This window comes from Staurois parvus, unplaced genomic scaffold, assembly GCF_062004578.1.
Source record: "Staurois parvus isolate SC_StPar_1 unplaced genomic scaffold, SC_StPar_1.0 ptg000054l, whole genome shotgun sequence".
NCBI lineage: Eukaryota > Metazoa > Chordata > Amphibia > Anura > Ranidae > Staurois > Staurois parvus.
In genome coordinates this window covers 6,700,460-6,722,919 of record NW_028317850.1, presented here as the reverse complement: position 1 = coordinate 6,722,919, position 22,460 = coordinate 6,700,460, and the positions used below count along the sequence as shown (strand labels likewise).

General features: G+C 39.0%; 1 protein-coding gene across 2 annotated transcripts in view; it reads left to right on the top strand.

The window, feature by feature from the left end:
• LOC149470057 (protein unc-13 homolog C-like) overlaps nt 1-22,460 on the top strand; it is a 434,551-nt gene that overhangs the window by 207,157 nt on the left and 204,934 nt on the right. For both annotated transcript variants that reach the window (XM_089668057.1, XM_089668050.1), the window contains exon 13: nt 7,763-7,848. In XM_089668057.1, coding sequence (XP_089524183.1) covers nt 7,763-7,848 — 86 coding nt within the window. The remainder of the gene's footprint in view (nt 1-7,762; nt 7,849-22,460) is intronic.

Here is a 22,460-nt window from a genome sequence, read left to right as displayed (position 1 = left end):
CTTTTTATCTAGATGAATATTCTTATACTAGATTTGTTGTATACTTGTGGCACTCTCATCTCTAACACTTTGCTTCACCCACTTTATTAAGTACGGTAAGCGGTTGATTTATACTGTTGTTAGCCAAGGGGCACATGCTTTACCTACTAAGTCCTTGTCACGAAGTTCCAAACATAATAAAGTTTTTTGAGTTTAGAAGTCTGAATCAATTCCTATCTCTTTCCGCATTCATCATAATATTTTAGAGATTATGTTTGGATGTCAAAGAGAAGGAATAAAGGTGTTGTAGTCAGCTGCCACATTTCACCGTTGTAATCAGCCTTGCTATCCCCTTATACGTAAATATTAATATTCCTAACAGATTTTTGGATGAGTAACTTTGCAAGTCTGTGTGAATACATTTCTGGCATGTCTCATCATACACCTTCAATATGATTTTGCACCTGAGTGTAGGCTAGCAGAATGAAATCAAAAACCTGCTGCAGGCAAGAACAAGCTTTTCTCATTCTCCCCTACCCCAGTAATTATTCTAATGGTACTGTCGTAACAAAAAAACTACTTGATCTCCTGATTTAATACCAACTGACAAAAATATTTCTTTCACATCATGTTGCAGAAGGAATTAAGATGTTATTTTTAATAGCTCTGCAATTTTCTGAAGTTTTAGAGATCTGCCTAAGAAACAGATACTGAAATGAGCCTGTTACTTTTATCGGAGAGTGGTTATTGACCTAAAATGCCAGGCTTGAAGTTATCTTTTAATCTATCAAGCAATATGATGAAAGTTGGTGGATATCTTTATTATGGTTTCAGAGGTTTTGTTCTTGAATGCTAGCTTGTCCATGGTGAGAAAAGAATTTTATATTGATAGCAAACATTTCCAGCTGAGAGCAAGTCTTCTGCTAAGCCTGTAGGCTCTCGCTACATTAATTAACTAGCTATACACTGCACTGCTTCCCCACATTTATTTATTATGTTTGATTTATGTTGTTCTATTTCCATTTAATTGACTTCATTATCTCCTTAGCTACCTCAATGTATAGATGCTGATTAAATAGTAACTCCACTTTTGTGGGAAAAAAACAGCAAATAAAAAAGAATATACGGTTGCTACACAAGCCATATTGTAGTTGAATATTAATAAAAATGACCTTTCCTTGTCAATCTGCAGCGCTGTAGTTTTGTGTAAAATTCAGTGCAATATGGCAACCTGGAGGCCTTCTGTCCACAGTGAGTGTACAGAACTTCGCCAGTCCCCAGAAATTTCCTGCTTGTGTGATTGGCTCCCTAATTTTCACAGAACTCTGCACAAGTCACATGTTAGGCATCCTCAGCAACCAAATTTTCATTTTTGGTGTGTTACTCTCAAAGGGTTTATTACTTTTAAATAGAGGCTGACAATGCAACTTTCTTCATTAGAACACTTCAAGAGCATCTGCTGATCAGTAATGAAAAAAGTCACTCCTAATCAGATTTACTCTGTACATTCACATAATTTATTGTTATTATTATTATACAGGATTTATATAGCGCCAACAGTTTGCTCAGCACTTTACAATATAACAGGAGACAATACAGCAACAATACAGTTCAATACAAGAGGGTTAGGAGGGCCTGATCCTTGGAGCTTACAATCTAAGAGGGAGGGGCTGGTAGTACAAAAGGTAATAACTGTGTGGGATGGAGGATTTATATAGCATCAACAGTTTGCTCAGCGCTTTACAATCTGTAACGGGAGACCATAATCAGACAAATTTTTCTTCAATGCAGAAAAAATGTAAGAATCTGCAACAAAGTTTGGTAAAATCTTTGTAATGTACTCTGAACACCCAAAATGGGATTCTTTTTTTTTTCCTCAACAAAAGCGGAGTTAGTCTTTAATATAAGCTGTATGATGTTAACATGAAAGATTTGCCTCGACTCATTAAGTTATTTCCTAGGTAACCAGATACCCAAACCATCAAACCTCATCTGTAAATGGTATTTCCAATAGAACAAGGAAGATTCTTATGTTTTTCTATAGCATATACACGTTTCATAGCCAAAAGTATGTGAACACCACTTTAAATTAAGGAGTTCACATGTATATAGTGAGAATACTGTTCATGCTACAACATAGAGGGACATTTTAAACAATTGTGTGTTTTCTAAATTTTTTTTTTAATAGTTTACCTCGCTAGTGATCTGATTATGTCAGTATTTCTGTACTCAAAGCGGTTCAATGGAAATATGTTGTTTTTTTACTGTGGGCCTGTAATTTTTAGGAATATCTCACTGAAATCTGTCCGAACAAGAGTCTAGTAGACATCCCAGGTATGATAAAATTTGAAACATGAAATCATAAATTATAATATAAATAATCATAAAAATAATATAATAAATTTAATTCAATAATTCAGTAATCAAACCAAAGACACTGAAATTTGAAATATAGCGCCAAGTTCGCACATCACTGAGCTTAGTCGCAAAATCGTTTTTAGTGTCTGATGACGAATTTCCCCACGAATCATTATCACTCAATTATGCAAGTGGTTCTAATTTACTATCACTGTTCTCTAGCTGGTCTAAAACCGCTTTTGACCTAAAGGGACGCTTTTTGTACGCCATGGACTTTTCTCAGTTTCCAAAGAACAGTAAAATTGCAGGCAGGGCACTGGACAAAGCACTAGGGACAAAATGTATGTGAAATGGTTTGATACAGTAATGGAACACTGTCAGATTTTGGTGTATTGTGTGAATGTCAAATTTTAAAATTTTTTAAATTCCTGACGGATACGTCCCAACGCTCGCAGGGAATGGAACCCGGAAGATGGATGCCCGCATCGGCCGGAGAACATGGCCGGGGACGCTGCAGGAGGGACATCGCGGGACCGCAGGACAAGGTAAGTGCTCGAGGGATCCCAGAGCAATGCTGCAGTGTAATCCCAAGTGTAGCTTGGGGATACTGCTTCTGGTACTGAAACTTAACCCCAAGCTGCAGTCAGGAATACCGCCAGGGGGGTTAAGAAATGCCCTTTTGTGTTCCAGCATGCTGACTGTGTTCTTGTTCACAAAACTAGGTCCAAAAAACATGGTTTGATGAGTTTGGTATGGAGCAACCAAAGTTGCCTGCAGAAAGCCCTGGCCTTAACCCCTTTGGAATGAATTCATTGCACTCATTGCCTCAGCTCACAAATTTTTGCTCCAAAATCTTGCAGAAAGCCTTATTAGAAACTCAGTGGCAGTTATACACTATAAACAATTCCTGCAGTGCTTACACACAAATCCTTAAAGAAATAAATAATATTTGTAGCAAAACAAGCCAATCACGCTATAATGCTGGATGCATGTTGCTTCTGAGCTGTAACTGTGTTGCTTCAATGTCGCTAATGCAGTGCAAGCATGTGGATGCCTGATGACAGGTTCAGTAGGAACAGAGCAAAGAAGAGGAGCACTAATCTGCTTAGCACAAAAAAAGCTGGGTCCAAGCCACTGATAGCCAGCTATTGCATAATAGTATACACAAGATGGCTGTCAGAATCCAGCAAAAAATAGATATAAACAAGTGGGTCTTCTAGGCCGGTTTCACACTGCTGTGCTGTGGTTTGGCTGCAGCACGTGTGCGTTTTGCCCATGATTTTAGCCAAGGCCCCATAGACTTTCTATGTTGCATATTTTTGATGCGTTTTCTGAAAGCACACAAAAGATGCAGCAGAAAATGCGGCAAATTATTCAACCTAATAGAAAGTCTATGGGACTGTTGCTACAATGTGCAAAAATTGCAGATACATGGGGGCTGCAGCCAAACCACAGCACAACAGTGTGAAACTGGCCTAAAAAAAAACAATTGTTTGTACATATATTTTCCAATTTGTAAGTTGGGAATGTAGGGCTAGGTGATCACCCATCGATCCTTTTCTTAGATACCCATTATGGATGGAGTCACTCTCACTTTCCATGGGCACCTTTCCCTCCCCACTCAAACATGCACTGGTTACCCCCATACTCAAAAAACCCTCGCTGGACCCCACCTGTTTGAATAACTCAAGACCCATCTTTCTGCTCCCGTTTGCCTCCAGGCTTTTCGAGCGCCTTGTTCACAACCGTATGAACTGCTATCTCACCGACAACAACCTTGTTGATCACCAACAGTCTGGCTTCCGCCCACAACATTCCACAGAAACTGCTCTACTAAAACTCACTAACGACCTACTAACTGCTAAAACCAATGGCCATTACTCCATACCTGATCCCTCAAGAGTTAGTATCCAGTTATATTCTGTGTCATTTTGTTCAGACAATGTTTGGTACTGACTATCTCTTTCAGATGGCGCTGCCAGGATCTGACCTCCTTTTTCTCTGCTGCAGTTTGATGAGCTCAGCTGTGTGCTCTCCCCTCCTGTCACCCTGCAACTTTTGTACAGTGTTTTAGCTTCTTCTCCCAGTCTGAATCATACTGTGTAGGGATCTAAAGGAGGCTAATACAAAGTCAAACTAAGATATTATTTAAATACACCACACATCTAAACATGCTATGAAAAATGATGTGTTTTTAGATGCTGCAGTTATAGAATTCTTATGCTTCTAGCCAATATGCTATAGCAATTGTCTCTGTCTGTCAAATTGTTTTGCCCACAAGACATAAATCACTGTGCCACAAGTGATTAATGTACAATAATAGTAACTGCTCACTCTGCACACTCACATATGCAGGTCCTAAATATTAGCTGTATGTGTCATCCATGGCAATCAAACAAGGTTTAGAACAATCATAGCAAATTCTCATAAGTATAACCAATTGTATATATTTATCACACTTTAACAAAACCCAAAGTTCTGTACATATATATATATATATACTTACAATTAGCATGTATCTGGTGTTTGTTATGTTAATATTTTTAAACCTTTTGATGCAACTTTTGCATTTATTGCACACATATTTAAAAAGTCATTTGAGGCCTGAAGGTTACACAAAACCCCCCAAACATATATTTTCTGAAAGTAGACCCCCTAGAGAATAAAATAGTGGTTGTTCCTCTTTTTTAATATTACCGTAAAGGTCTAAGAAATGCAAAATTTCAGTAAAAAACAAACAAAAGTGAATTTTATAGCAAACAAATGCAATAAATTACCCACATTTTTGGTCAAATATAAAAGACAAGAATCAGTACGCTATATTTTTTTATAGGCGATGCTTCAAAAGTCCCTACAGGTCATCAGTTTAGTGTTATGGAGGAGGTCTTGTGTTAGAATTATTGCTCTCACTCTGGCATGTGTGGTGATATGTAACGTGTATTGCAATCGATGTTTTATGTTCATACGTGCGTATATGTTAGTATGGGGGGCAAAAAATGTTTTTGGAGGGGGATATTTTGTGCCTGAGTGTAACTTTATTTGTTTGCAATACAAAAAATTTTTTTTTACGCAACTTTTTTTTTTTCATCAGATAGGGGACACAAAGTCCTCTATATGATGATTTTCAGGTGACAGATTCACTTTAATGAGACATGCAAGGTCTAAAAGACCCTGCATGTCTCCTCTGGGTCTACTGGATGTATTGCAGTGGCTATTCTAGCCAGGGAAAGTGACAGCGGTGACCCAGAAGTGACGTCATAGATGTCACATTAAGCAGTGTCTTCTCTCCTCTCTCCCCTCCACCTGCTGGCATCTTCCATGTCGGCCCCAGGCCCACAGATGGGCAAATGGAGCTCAGAATACATGGCGGGGGCACGCATTGCAGGGGGGGCACCGTTACCGGGGGCTGTGGAAGCAATTGAGTAGCAGTGCAGCCACCAGACTGCTTCCACCTGAAAGGCAGGAGTCTGCCTGTCACTTTTAGACACAAAACCAGTGGCTGCAGTCACTGGATTGTGTGTACAAATGCCTCACTGTCAGGTCCAAACGACATTCGGACCTGGCAGTGAAAGGGTTATTGTGTTGATCATACAGGTATGGGTTAATCAAGTTAGAAAAAAAGATGCAAGTTAAGAGTTAGAAAAAATGTGATTTCTAACATGTGTTACTCCAGTACGCCATGCCTCCTGAGCCAGAGGTGTTGTACCCTAACTAAAATTAGAAACAAGCTAACACAGATACAGTGTTTCCAGAGGTGTAGAATGATTCCATGTCACCAAAGACAGATTGATTCTAGTTGGTTTGAACTAGAAATGAAAGGCAAAACATCTGTGTATAGATTTACACCTTTTTTCTTTTATATGTGATTACATACCCTCTGTTCTCAGCTGTGTAAGAGCTAGGGGAAGAGAAACAGCAGGGGTGAGCTAGGGGGGTTTGTCAGCATCAAAGTCTGATCATTGGAAGATAGCACATTGAGTTCACAGCAGAACTAAAGCACTGACCACACTGTGGTCTCTTGTCTGATGTGGTCAGTTTTTAATAGGAAGGCAGAGGGACTGGCAGGAACAACAGGGACTGCACACAAAGTAAGCAATAGAAAGAGCACTGGATACTTTTTTCATACAAGTACATGGTACAGCAGGCACATCTCAGGAATATGAAATGTTGAGTTTGCATATTGTTTAAATCCCCCAAAAAAACTAATTTGTTGCAGCATACCAAATCTATAAATGTGGTACCTGCATTGTGTCTTCTAGGCTCTTTTTCTTTGTTTTTATGTTTAGGTGATCTGGCCAGTAACACACTTTTAAGGTGTCAGCCCACCTGTTGGAATAGCAATGAAGACACTCTGCTAGTGCATCTAACACTACCCTCTCCTCAGACTGAAAATGCTGATTTAGATGGACTTGACTAACATTTCTTACAGCACAATTTTTTTTTTCCTTTTGGGATAAAGGTTTTACATAAATGAATAAAAGCTGACCTTTGTAAGCACCCCTGTCAATGTTAAATGAAATGTTAAATGGCTAACTTTTGGACAGCCTGTTTTGTTAAAGGAAGCTGAAAAATAACAGACACATGCAGAATAAGTCAGTCATCAGATCTGAAAATTGGTAATTTGCCAATGCTCCTCTGAGCTCCTTTGCTCATGGCAAGAAAAAAAAAAACAGCTGAAAAAATGCTGCTTAAGTCTTTTTTTGCACAGACTTTAAAGCACATCAAGCATTTGGGCATTCATTAATTCTACTGGCCATTAAATTATCCTAGCCAATGGCCAATAGCTTGCAATTTAGGCATGTTTGCAAGCAATTTAGGTGTGCCAAGCCTTTTCTCTGCTTAAACACTCCTCTAGCGAACATGTAGTGATCTTTTTCCAGCTTCTAAATTTTCCTCTTCTAAAATGCCTGTAAATACCTATGTGTGCATGGACACATAGGCTAATATAGAGGTGCATTAAGTGGCTGCAAAAAAAGTCAAACACTTGCAAAAGTTGTGTTTTTTACATCATGTGCGCATGAGACCTAAAACTTGTAAGTAGCATTTTTAAAGTAACAACCGGTATTTTTTAATTATATTTATTTAATACTTTCAAACTGGAGCTCAATGTTGTTTTAAGAGGCTTGGTACTTGCTGTACACACTGCCCATATACTGATGTCATACCAGCTGAAAGCTGTGTTTGCATTGTTTGAAAGTGGAACGCTCTATCATCTTGTGACAAATGTCCATCAGTCATAAATACTGTAGATAGATAATGCTACATGTAGTCACACAGACAGATCATGAACTCCAGAAGTGTCCAGAAGCTACCATTTTGGGAAATGTTACATGCATGCTAGTTGTTAATAAATCATCTTGATGCTTATCCATTGTTTGTATCTAATACCTGTCTGAAAAGACTAATGAGAATCTGTCTCTTGCAGGTTCCCCCAGGAACTGAACATGGGAAAGCTCAGTTCAGAGGTGATGTGGAACCTGTTTGCTCAGGATATGAAGTATGCATTAGAAGGTAATCTTTGTACTCCGCTTGTCATCATACAATAATAACTCTACTGACACATTTAGTGTGGAACATACTATCTACATTATTTCCAGTAGTCCTGTTTAAAGTAAATAATGTATAACATTGTATCAACATTGATTCCATGCACCATGTTGTAGACATGAAATACGGTACAACTAGACCTTGGCAATAGCCTTTCCTGACAACCCTTTTCCTTAATTCCAGAACATATTAAAATAAATAGGGTAGATATGTCTTATTGTCATAATAGAAATGGTAGAACTCTGTTATTCCTTCCAGATGAAAGACAGTAAAGGTTGTACAGCTTTGATTATCTGGAGATTCTGTTAAAATGGTACTGCTAATGCAGTAAAAATAAATATTTTCAGGGATTTTCCTCTCCTTTTGCTACCTAAGAAGGTTCTGCAGCAAAACTCACAAACTCCAATTCTACAAACTCTGGGAACCCATTTATAAAATGGTCTTCCATCTTTTCCTCAAGCTTCCATAGCACTGGGAAGTTATGTCTAACAAATATGATGAGAACCTATCCTCTTTACCCCTGTTAGCACCTTCATGAAAACACAACTTAGACATAATGACATCTTGCATCATCCTAAAGCCTTATACACACAAGAGAGTATTGGACCAAAAATTCTGCTTTTGGATTGATTGTCTGATAATCTGATCATTCGCACCCAGCTTTTGAGAGTTGATCACAACAGTTCATGTAAAAATATTAAAAAGAACAATCGCAAAAAAGTTTCTTGCACGATAACAGAAGTAATGATTTTGTGTAATCAGTACAGTATTCGTCTGTAAAAAATTGAGTGGGCAAGACTGCACATGCTCAGAAGCAAAAGAATAAAATACAATACATTACAATACATTCGATCACTTCTGAAGATGTTTTCTGTCTTATGAGAATTTTTGTAACTTTAGTAAATTATTCATTTTTGATATGAGACTAGCATGCAAAAAAAATGGACTATCATTCAACCGATATTCTCATCATGTGTACTAGGATTAAGAAGTGTCCTGTATAGTTTTTACTTTTGTAAAAGTAAGAAGGATGCTACCAATTGTAGAGAAAAGATATGTATTTCCATCTAAATAACAAAACATCACCTTAAATTTAAATGGCTAGCTGTGAATGTTTGGTCAAATACTGAAGCGGATCTTCTACATGTTGGGTCCAAATTATTTGTCCATGGAGCTGAAGGACAGTACTTATGTATTCTACACACACAGTTCAATGAACCCTAAAAGTGTCTGGCAAATCTTTTTGCTCATCCCGAATTGAGTGGATTTGAAACCCATTTAGCCAAATGCATTCTACACATCACCTTATATACTAAGGCTAGTTTTTTTACAAATTCCACCACTGGTGTTATTTGTCTGACACAGCTATCAGCAGGAACCATATCACATTGAAACTAACCCATCAGCCATTTTAAACTTTTAAATTAAAATCCTGCTTAGGAGCAGACACTACAAACGCCACAACATTCTGATCTGGTTTCAATTGCACCATGATATTTTAGTTTTTTGGGGTTTTTTTTAATATTTTGTACAAGTGTATAGCAATGTGAAACTAGTTTTGGAAAATTGCACAGAAGAATGTTTCCTGGCTAATAAACGTAAAGGCAAAAACCTTATAGTATTTAATAAAATGTTGTCAACAGCCCTGCCATAATTCATAAAAAGGTACATTTTACTTTAGTTAAAAAAAAATGTATGCAGATGTGAAAAAGTATACAGTATTGCAAAAACCTTTAAAATATAACAAATATGTATTATACATATATGACCCAGAATACAGTATATAGATAAAATACAGTATGTCATAGCTGATTAAACCCATTACATTTTCTTACAATAATGCTGGGGTGTATAGTTTCACAAGGGATGCCAGAATCATCCAAAACAATACATTAGTATCCAATAAACAGAGCCATTGACTCACTGAGATAACTTCCAGTTCGTTTTAACCCCATAAAAATGTCCCGATCTCGAAAAATGAAAGCTTTATCACATACCCAGTGGTTGGATGCATATTTGTCCAAAGTGATATTAATGCTGTTCTCTGCCAAAGGACAGCAAGTTAGGCACCAAAGAGCAGCAATGCACTTGTACCTATAGTATGATCACATAAATGCCATTGATGTGCCATGGAAGAGACCTCCCTCAAGAGGAGAAAGGGGAATATCTCTCTCCCAAATAGTTTGAAAGCTTTTATCTGGGCATACTTCTGGTGCATATGCATTGCTATCCCTTGGCATATACCTTCCTTTTCTTTGACCTTATTCATTCAAGTAAAGTTTATCTTCCTTTGAATTCTTAAGGAAAGCATTGTTGACATCATTTGCACTGTATTGTTCTGGCCAATTATGAGAATTGCTCTTTTAGTCTTCAGCAGCTGCTGACTTCTTTGATCATTATTTAATAGTCTCTCTCCCTAAGCTCCTTACTCACATACATTGTACTTTATTGTGTCCGGTCTTATACCAGAGTTTTAAAATGACTGATGGCATAATTTTAGGGAGTGATGCTCAATAAATCCAAAACTCTTCACCATGTGGAGTAATGTTTTAATTTCCTTTTTGTTTTTGACATATACTTTGTGAGATTTCATTCTAGCTTGATGGCATCCAACTGTCATCTTAACAGCTATATAGATTCTGTAAATCGATAACTTATTACCATCTATGTCTTTGTCTGAGTGAACTGCTAGAGAGGTTCAGAGAAATAAGCTCCTACAAGTGCAGGACACAATGCATTATATTAAAAGCTGTAATTTTGCAGACATACATGTATTTATCCTGTGCACTGACCTGCTTCATAGCAATTGACTAACATCTGTGAAATTGGAGAAAAAATGTCTATTACCCGTTTGACTTCCTTTAAGAAGCTAGTCAGAATTACAAACATTCTAATTGCCTACCCGTTAACAAGCAAGATTGATTGTCTGCTTGGTATAGCAAGATCCATTGGGTATAGCAATTATGTTGTATCCTTCATGCTCTGTTGTGGTAGCCTGCGTTATGCTTTCACATGATTGGATAGGATTTAGAACTAAACAAGGTCATTGCACAGTAACCTATAGCTGCCGAGATCATAAACATAGCTCAAGCTGTAATTGTCAGAAGATGTTAACACTTTGTTGCACCGCCTTATATTTTTAATTATGCGCTCATATTACAAGATTCGTTATGTTATTGGATGGCATAAAAGGACTTTGTGGTGCAATACATGTAGTTCAAATATCAAATTTTCCTGTGATCCTAATGATGACAAGTTGTTATTTTCACACAAGATCAAATAGCACCTCAAGGGAGATTGCAGTAGAACATACATCTCCTACTGAATTCTAAGAGAATAACAAAAATCAATCTAATCTGCTAAATATAGGATGCCGGCTGAAGTTGCATGCCAGAATGCCTTGGGCTTTAAGAAAGGCATTAAATATGACAGACATGTAGTACTCTTGTCTAAGCCAGCCATTCTGTCATCGCAATAGCAGTGGGCCCACTGAAGGAAAACTTCAGTAAGGTCATATTCAGATTAATTACTTATATGCTTTTCCTAATTAAAATTAATCACTTGTAAAGCTCTTTTGTTTTCAGGGCTCATTCACACCAGGCATGTTGACATGCAAATTGCTGCTCTCATCAACACAGGCAAAAGTGCATGGGTATAAAAATTACATATTTTCAGTCCATTTTCCCCAATGTGCATTGAAAGAAAGTGGATGGAGAGCAGGGTGTGATAACTTGCAGTTTTCTATACATGTCAAATCAAATGAAGTCTTTAAATGATAAGTCTAAGATGAGGCCCATTTCTGCTTCACTTTGAAGAATGCCCCAGGTCAAAATTTTGCTTTATGTCTACTTCCAACCAAACCTTTTATTTTTTTAGACAGGACAGGGGAAAGTTAAATATGGTACTTTTCAGGTGTTTATTGCAGTCTATGGACGTATTAGGGAGATTTACCCAATGTCCTGTCAGGACTAGAAGTGAATGGAAATTTATCCAACAGAGATACAGAAAAAACTAAATTTTTAGTAGAAAGGGGAAGGTCTAACAACATTTTTATTTCTGTCTTTGACTTCCTGTCCCAGTGAGAGCCACATCCTTCCCATTTCTTTCATAGGCATTGTAGACACAGGAAATGAGGGAAAATCCCCCCAAGTGGGGGTCAGAGACATAAATAGAAGCCTAGCAAAAATTTTAACTCTTTTGTAGTCTATCCCAAATTAAAGAAAGAGCAGAGAAAAAATAGCTTGCATTACAAATTGGGATCTGATTTTAGTTTTATATTTCAGTTCCACTCAGCTGCTTGTGTAAGGGGTATTTAGGACACCACCCAAATTATCCTCAACAAGTTTACGTTTTTGTAAAATATGCTGTAAAGTAAACCTGTCCCAAATTTAAAATGAGCAAATGGAAAAGCAGAAGTTGCCCTAAGTAATACATATCAAAATAATCAGTAGATGCAGAGATATAGGCAACTGAAGTAGTATGCAGATCTTGATTTTTTCCTGTATATGTCAAGCTTGGTCTTGTCCTTCCTATGGACAAAGAGGCATCAATTTAAAGAACCAATAGGGAGGTGTTGAGCTGTAGGAGAAGGTAACCATCTATCCCCTGATATTATACCAGAAAAAAATCACTTACCGTATTTTTTGCTCCATAAGACGCACCTGACCATAAGACGCACCTAGGTTTTAGAGGCAGAAAACAAGGAAAAAAATATTCTGAACCAATGGACTGCAGACATAGTACAGGAGATGACCAGAGACTGCAGACACAGTACAGGAGATGACCAGAGACTGCAGACAGTACAGGGGATGACCAGAGACTGCGGACACAGTACAGGAGATGACCAGAGACTGCGGACACAGTACAGGAGATGACTGCTGACCTTTGGGGAGGGAGGTGGAGTGGATACCTGAATTTGACAGGTACCCACTCCCACTTCCGCGGAGTTGTCCTCCCTTTAGTGTTGTCCTCTGGCGTCTTCTGGGACCTGTCATGTGTCCCAGAAGACGCCGTACCATTCACAAAGCGCAGCGCTTCTCGCGCATGCGCACTAGGCACCCGGCTGTCAAGCCCAGAGCCCACACTAAAGAAGCCGGCGTGGGAAGACTGCGCAGCGCTAGACCGAGGAACAGGTAAGGTCCTGCTGCAGAGCTGAGCGGCCAGCCTGGTATTCTGACGCAGCAGTGGAAATACCGTACTGGCCGCTCCACATTCACTCCATAAGATGCACTGACATTTTTGCCCCTTTTTTGGGGGGGAAAATAGTACGTCTTATGGAGTGAAAAATACGGTACTTTGTTTCCTCTTGAAGATGTAACAGTTTGTAGACCTAGTGATGACATGCTGTGTAGCTTTCTCACTTGGGGCCACTAAAAGCATGAACAGGGTGAGTGGAAAAGTGTTTGGGTGGCTCAATGGTGGTGACAAGGGAGTTTAGGCTCCCTTATCATTGCTGCAGCTGGGAGGAGGCGCCTGCATATGTTATTTGCCAAAGCTGTAACAACAAATGTACAGTAACATGTTAGGAATAATCCCTGGTTCACACTGATCCATTTTTGGACACATTTGATTCACATGACAAATAAAATTCTTTCCTATGGAGAGTGTTCACCCTACAGTTCAGCCACAGTGCATGTTTGATGTGGTGTGATCTGTTTTTTAGAATTCTTTTAGAATTGAATTGAAGCCACATTGGAAATGGTTAAGTGTTCAGATAGAATGCAATTGCAATGTGTTTTTTGAGATGTGTCTGAGCAGCTTTGCAGGAAGAGAGTTTTTGACAAGTTTAGCCTTAAGGAGAGAGAGATCCAGCATTGCTTGAAAAATGCATTGGTATTCAAGCCGAACCGCAGGTGAATTGCATTGCAGCTGCTTATATGCCTATGTCTGAACCTAGCCTAAAAACACAGTATTTATTCTCTTGTCAATATATAGTAGGTATTACTGTGTGGGCTGCATCAGCATGTAGAACACCATATGCAATGCTAATTGGCACCAAGATAAGGACTACCCCTGATCTGCAGATAAAGTTGCTTTATAACGCTGGACATAATCCATCCTGGAAGTTATGGGTTTCCCATAGTCTGAATACAGACTTTATTAAGTGCCAGTTTAGCATTCCAGTGGAGAAGCAGAAAAACAGTGGGCATGCTGTAACCAGGAAGCATGGAAAATCAACTTAAAGGTGTATTGATTAAGCTGGAGTTGGGCTTTAAGTCTAAATCTGTACAAGGTGATGATCAGTATTTTTACAGGATTACATGTAAAAATACTTTGGCAAACTCCCACTGAGATTGTATTTGAAAAGCATAATAAATGATGCCAGTTAGCTGCTTAGGCATAGGATGTTCAATCACAATGCTCTATGGATTTCCTATGCCTGGTTGCCATTATAGTTGCTCTGAAGTACTATATTCTTTAAAATAAACTTTTTTCCTTTTGCGGTAATTACCATTTAATGCAGATTTTTAGATGAGCTACTGAAATCAGACAAAAGACAAGTGAAGAATATAAACTACCTGAAGTGTAATTAAGGTTTGCCGCTGTTTATGAGATTTGCTCTATGTCTTGCAAAGCTAAATTCAAAACAGTTGTTTGAAAAACAAGCATAAATAAGAATCGCCTTTTACAATGAACCACAAGCAAGTTTTCATGTTAAAACTATAAAATTGAATTTGATGTGTTGCTAAAAATAGAACTCACACACTGTAGTCTTTTTACAGCAGATCTATCTGCAGCCTTACAAGTCCATATGAATACAGTCATAACACACTACAGTATACAGTAATAGAAAAGACGTACTATTTATGATCAAACAGTGGTTCTTGGCTGTGTTTAATAGACTGTTTTTAAAGTTTGTTTAGAGGATCATTGAGAAGTCGGATTGAGTATGATGTCATCAGTTTACTTCAGGCAGGAGGAAAGCATTCCTCATCTTCCTTTTTCCAAGTTACCACTCACTTAGTTTTTACACTTACATCTGTGTTTGCCAACCTGTATTCACTCAACCAAGAACATTCACAGTGCAGACACCACGAATTGCATCATCCATCTTAATTCAGGAAATAATGATGAAAATATACACTCACCGACCACTTTATTTGGTATACCTTGCTAGTACTGAGTTGGACCCCCTTTTGCCTTCAGAACTGCCTTAATTCTTCATGGCATAGATTCAACAAGGTGTTGGAGGCATTCCTCAGAGGGCCATATTGACATGAGGTACTGTTGTCGTTCTCGTTCTATCATCTAAATCAGTCTGCCCATTCTCCTCTGACCTCTGACATCAACAAGGCATTTTCGTCCACACAACTACCACTCACTAGATATTTTCTCTCTTTCGGACCATTCTCTGTAAACCCTAGAAATGGTTGTGTGTGAAAATCCCAGTAGATCAGCAGTTTTTTAAATACTCAGACTAGCTCATCTGGCACTGCCAGCCATGCCAAGTTCAAAGTCATTTAAATCCCCTTTCTTCCCCATTCTGATGTTCGGTTTGAACTTCAGCAAGTCGTCTTTGCCACGTCTAGGTGCCTAAATGCGTTGAGTTGCTGCCATTAGATTGACTGATTAGCAATTTGTGTTACCAAGCAATTGAACAGGTAAATAATAAATAAAGTGGTCGGTGAGTGTATACATCACTGAGCAAAAGACTTAGGCAGATGAGAAAGAATGCTTTCAGAAATAGAAGTGTTAATAATTTATTTTTATCAATTAACAATATGGAAAGTAAATGAACATAAGAGAAATTCAAATCAAATTAATATTTTGGTGTGATCACCCTTTGTCTTCAAAGCAGCATTAGTTTTTCTAGGTAGGTTGTTCCAAATATCTTGAAGAGCTAACCACAGATCTGCTGTGGATGTAGGCTGCCTCAAATCCTGCTGCCTCTTCATATAATCTCAGACAGACTCCATGATGCTGAGGTCAGGGCTCTGTGGGGGCCAAACCATCCCTTTCAGGACTCCTTGTTCTTTACTTGGAAGATAGTTCTTAATGACATTGACTGTATGTTTGGGGTCATTGTCTTGCTGCAGAATAAATTTGGGACCAATCACATGCCTCCCTAAACAAATCCCCTATTCCATTTAAAGAAATGCAGTGCCACACTGGTAAAGAACCTCCACCATGCTTCACTGTTGCCTGCAGATGCTCATTATTGTCCAGCTCTCTAGTCCTTTCTGTGAACAAACTGCTTCCTGCTACAGCCAAGTATTTCAGTTTTTGCCTTATCATTCCAGAGCTTCTGCTGTCATTTTTCTGTACCCCAGTTCCTATGTTTTTGTGCATAGTTGAGTCACTTAGCCTTGTTTCTATATTGGAGGTATGCTTTTGACCGCAATTCTTCCACAAAGACCATGTCTGGTCAGACCTCTTTAAACAGTAGTTGGGTTTACCTGGGTTCCACTGATTTCCACTAGTTCTTTACTGCTGGACATCTTCCGATGTCAAAGGGAAGTAAGCATGATGTGTCTTTCATCTGCTGCATTAAGTTTTTTTGGTCGACCACTTCAAGTACAGTCCTCAATGTTACTCGTTTCTTCAAAAAACCTTGAACAGCATACCTTGAAAGCCCAGACTGCTTCAAAATCTTTGCCTGGGCGAGACCTTGCTGATACAGTATAACTACCTTGTGTTTTGCTGTGCTCAGTCTTGCCACAATGTATGACATGAAACTGTCTTCCACAACCTCACCTTAGTAGCAGAGTTTGGTCCAGTTTCAAGCCTCTTATACAGTTGTTCCTGTTTCAGTTAATGACTGTGTTTCAACATATAAAATTGATGGTCATTAGCAGCTGCTTGGTGTAACTGGTAAATCATACACCTGAGTCTAATTCTACAAAATCCCTGCTTTTGCGCAAATGTAAGAACCTATGCTGGTTTGAAGACAAAGGTTAGTCACACCAAATATTGATTTGATTAAGACTTTTCTTCTGTTTGCTTACTTTACATTTTGTAAATTATATAATTTTTTGTGTCATATGACATCACAAATCCCCTTTGCCCTATTCTTTTTGGTCAATTTCTAAATGCTGCAGAAAGCTATGCCATCTTCTGAAGCAGCATTTCTTCTAGTGTCCAGTGCCTCAATGCCCTGGTTTCATAGAGGAGCCAAGAGAACCCAGAGGAGAAGTAAGCCTGAATTGTTCCACGGTGCCTGCAGCTACAGAGGTCAATGAGAGCTTGCTTTAAAGCTGCCCACAGGTTCACTTTATTAAGTATGTTGAGCCTTTTGATTTAGCGAATGCCAGGAATTGCACAGCAGTTATGGAAAATACACAGACTTTTTGTGCAGAAGTGTATCCTCTGAATGAAGAGTTTTTCTGATAACTTACTCTACCTTTCTTCATTCTTTCTTTGTACTAGAACTCTGCTTTTAAGGGTGCAAGTGAAGGTCATTTTGAAGTTCCTTTAAATTGTAGAGTGTTTCTTTCTAAGTGACTACGATCCTCGTGAAGATCATGTGAATTATTTGATCTCCCTGTCTGGGATTTGGCATAAGCCCCTTAGGAATCAGTATGAAAGCAGAAAATGCACTCTGCTACAGGAAAAGTGACACTCCCTGTCCATTTAAGAGATCAGTGACACACAGCTACTTTTAGCATCACGTTTCTGAAACCATGTCGCATTCATACACATCATATGTTTCTACGTGCCTTTGTGTCTTTTTATGTTAGAAACTGTTATAATGTCAGTAGCTGCTAAGCTAGACAATCTGCAATATTTAATATAATACCACATATACCACAGCATACCAGGTTAGTTTTATACAATTATTTTTCTTATAAAACAGGAGCCTGACATATATATATATATATATATATATATATATATATATATATATATATATATATTTACACATATACTGTATATTTATTTAATGGTAATATTGATTTTACATGTCTGTTGACAAAATGTGACACCAGTGTGTCAATATTTGCAAGGAGGAAGCAGAGATGTATGTAAACATTTTTTTTCACTCTATGATTTAATGAATATGATTTCTTTTTCTCATATAGTCGAGGACACTTGTTTTACAGTCAATAGCAGAGACAATTACCAGCAAATACAAAAATGGAAAAAAAACTTGTTTCATTGTCTACAAGCTTTTGTTGTCAGCAAGATATTTGTTTCATTTTTATCCACATTATTTGTTTGCAAATGTATAATCATCTAGGAGCCTTTAGAAAGCTCCTGGAATAGAAATGCAAAGTCTGCCAGATTCAAAGCTTAACCATAGGTCTTTTTTTTTTCTTTTTCTTTTATAAATGTGAAGTTTTTTCAAATACGAACAGTATTACAATCTCAATAAACAAGCCAACAGCCAAAAAGTGACTGTAAAGAAGGCACAGATGTCAAAAGAGGAATGTAAGGCATAGGCATATAAGGTATGATGTGGCAGTAAAGAAGGCAGAAGCATTAGATGAATTCCATAGGAGTGGAAGCTTGGAAACCAAAACCTGAACAGTACAACCATAGGTCTTAATATTGTAACAGTTGTGTCAGTGTTGCCACGCTGTAATTGTCATCAAATAAAGGGACCAAGAACTTGAGATTCAAGGTTTAATTATATTTGGGGCAAAGCGTTTTATTTACATAGGGTCTCTTACTTATAAAATATATTCATAGTCAATGACTGGCCTGATGTGATTCTTCTTTTACCGCTTCCAGTCTGCTACAGGGCGGCACAGGTGTGCAAAATCACACATATATATATATTTATATATATATAATTTTGCATATCCGGGTAGGGGGCATGTGCGAGCCCTACCCACGCCGCCATTCGCAGCCGCAGCTGGAAATTACACTCTTTATTCTTCGGTCACACTGAATCAGAGTTTGAAACTGTACGACGTTAATTGAATTCTCACAATTTCAAAATCAGATCTCATTCCGACTTCAGGTGCTACTTGGAAGACATCTGTACGACTTCATGCAGAGGTGTCTATGTAAGTCGTACCTGAACTTGCAAAAAGTAGTAGTGCACAAAGTGCTTTCAAAATTGATGCGACTCCGACAGAGCTGATCGTACAGCTAATCGTACAGATATGACCTCTTCCATTATGGACAATAGGGACTTGTCATGATTTAAAACAATCAAATTGCATGACAAGTCGCACCGGTATTACCTGGGACTTAATTCGTTTTAGTTTTATCAGACTAAAAACACTTTTAGCAAGTACAGAAATTACCTATTTATTGAAATAAAGGAGTTGATATACTAAAAGCAAAGTGATTTTTCCCATAGCTTAGTGAATGAAGTGAAACTCTGCTGACTTTCATTATCCAGTCATGTGCAAACAATGTTTTTTTTAAATTTCTTTGCACATGATTGGGTATGCTTTATAAAGTAAAGCTTCTCCACATTCACTAAGATCTGGGGAACATTCCCTTGCAAGGTGCACAGTATATTTGCCTTTAAATAACAAATCAAGGATTCTTTTCAGCTCACAGAAAGTAACAAAACAATGGTTCCCTGTATAGATACAGTGGAGAACGTGAGTGTCCCCATAGGACAGGAAGTGTGTCATTCACAACAGGTGAAAATAAATGAAACCGGCTGTCTGTAAAATGAAACAACTGGAGTCTCCTCATTTAACCACTAGGGGACCACCCACAGTACATATACTGCGGCAAGGTGGCCTCTGTGTGCAGGATCACGTATATAAACATGATCCTGCATTTTGGGGTAGGGGGGCGCGCACCTGCCCTACCCGTGGCACGAAGCACGGCCGCAGGTTTCAATCACTGGGTCCTGGCCGGTGGTTACCCAGCGATTGCTGGCAAACACTGACAGAGAGGACAGCTGCATTGTTTTCAATGCAGCTCTCTTCCCTGTCAGTTTGGGTAGGGTACACTGATCTGGATGGATGAGCTCAGCCTTCCAGATCAATGTGCTTACAGTGAAGCACACACCCCCGCCCCCTAGTGACACTGTCCCCTCACACCATTAACCCTTTGATTGCCTTCTAATGTTAAACCCTTCCTCTCCAGGGTCATTAGTACAGTGTCAGTGCTTTTTTTTGCACTGATCACTGTATTGGTGTCACTGGGGATGTCAGTGACCCCAAGTCAGTTCCCCTCAGTGTCAGAATGTCCGCAGCAGTCACACAGTCCCGTTATAAGTCGCTAATCGCCACCATAAGTCACTGATTGCCACCATAAGTCGCTGATCGACGCTATTATTAGTATAAAAAAAATCCAGTATCTATACTGCCATTTGTAAACAGTATAACTTTCATGTAAACCAATTAATTTACCCGTAAACAAATTAATTTACCTATATTGGGATTTTTTTTAGCAAAGACATGTCGCAGAATATATTTTGGCCAAAATTTATGATGAAATCTGATTTTTACATTTTTTTACTGGACATGTTTTATAGCAAAAAGTCCAAAATATTGTTTTTTTTCTCAAAATTGGCGGGTTTTTTTTATAGCGCAAAAAAAAAAACGCACAGGAAATCAAATACTACCGAAAGAAAGCCCAATTCATGTGGAAAAAAGGATGTAAATTTAATTTTGGTGCAGTGTTGCATGACCGCGCAATTGTCTGTTAAAGTAACACAGCGCTGTAACACAAACCGCTTATGTAACCGCTTCCTGGCCGCCCTATAATACTGCTACAAGGCGGCACGGGTGCACAAAATCACATATATATACGTGATTCACGCTCCTGTGTTTTTCACGCCCCTCCTAGATAGCGTCAGATTGCCCGTCAGTACACCAGTAATCACATTTAACCCCTTGATTGCCAGGAACACACTCATACACAATTAACCTCCATTGCTAGTATAGTGTCTGAACGGATCAATATCTTTGTTCAGATCAGCACTATACCAGTGTTCACATTAGTATAGTGTTCCCAAAAACACAGCCTTAGCGGGATCAGCCCCGGCACCTGTCAGCACCTGCGTTTAGCCACTATGCTTATCCCCCCCCCCTTCTCCCTCAGCAAGTGCAGTGTCAGTAGGTCACTGTTACTTGATACATTGCACACAAAACCGCAGTGTTCGCAGAATCAGGCCTGATCTCTGCTAGCACTTGCTGGTAAATTTTGATGACTCTCATATGCAGCAGAGTGCCAGTACTAGTGCCATGAGCACCAGCGGCCTAGTACATTCTGGTCTTTCACATACCAGCACTGCAGTATCACTTGGTGACGTGGCAAGTCCCATAAGTACAGTACAAGCTGGTGCGGTGGCAAGCACAAGTATTGTCCCGCAACCACCAAGAATTCGCTAACAGGCCCATAGAGCCGATAGTATCCTTCCGGATGTGCCTGCAAATCCCAATTGGCAGCCCACAAATTCTGCAGCACTCGTACTTCCCCCATTCACTGCCCAACCTGGAGTTCAGGTGAAAACAGCAAATTTAACTACTCCCCTTGATTTTTTGGAGCTGTTTTTCATGGAATATCTGTATGCATTGATTGTGGATTAAAGCAATTTATATGCACAATTTATCGCCACCAACCCAAATTCAAACCTTGCCAGACCATTCGCATGGAAACCCATTACCGTTTCCGAATTTACATTTTTTTTGGACCTTACCCTCAAGATGGGCATTACTAAAAAAAATTAATTGTGGTTGTATAGGTCCACAGACCCAGTTCATCATATCCTGTGTTCTCTGCTGCTGTGGCCAGGCATAGATATGAGAGTATAATGTGTTTTATGCATTTCAGCGACAATACACTCTGTCGTCCTCGGGGTGACCCTGAATTTGACCGGCTCCACAAAATTCAGCCTCTTGTAAATCACCTTAAGCAAAAATTTGTAGATGTCTAGTCCCCAGCAAAACATCTGCGTTGATGAGTCCCTCATTAATTTTTCTGGCCGCCTTGCATTCAAACAATTTCTACCCATGAAGTGTGCCAGATATGGGGTCAAGATGTAGAAGACCTGTGAGAGGGCAACAGGCTATACATATATGTTTCGGATTTACGAGGGAAAAGATAGTCACATGGAGCCCCACGGATGCCCAGACTACATGGGGAGCAGTGGCAAGATAGTTGGACTTGGTGTCATCCTTTTTCCATATGGGGTACCACTTATACGTGGACAATTTTTATTCAAGCGTGCCACTATTTAGGCATTTATACAAACTTGGAACTGCACCGTACGACCTAATGTTTACCCACCATTAGAAGTGGGTGGATGCAGGGCGGTATATTCTAATGGTGGGCATACCACACACTTTTTCTGGCAGAGATTTCTTCTCTTTTTTTTCATTCAGCTCACAGGCTGCATGCAAACAAAACTATAAGAACATGGCATATATACCCAACAAGGACCAGCGACGTACTGGTACATCACTGGACTTTGAATGGTTATAATAGGATGATGCTTACAGCTGCAGGCATCATTCTGGTATAATTTTTTTCAGCTGGTGATTGGCTTTCATGTAAAAGCAATCATAGTGGCTAATTAGCTGCAGGATTGCTTTTACAAGCAGTGGGAGATGATTCCCCCCCTGTTGTCTTCCACAGCCTTCTCAGGCAGTCCCGTGCCATTGGGGGAACCTGAGAATACAGCCGGTGTTTTTGCCAGCTGACCATAGAGCTGATTGGAGACC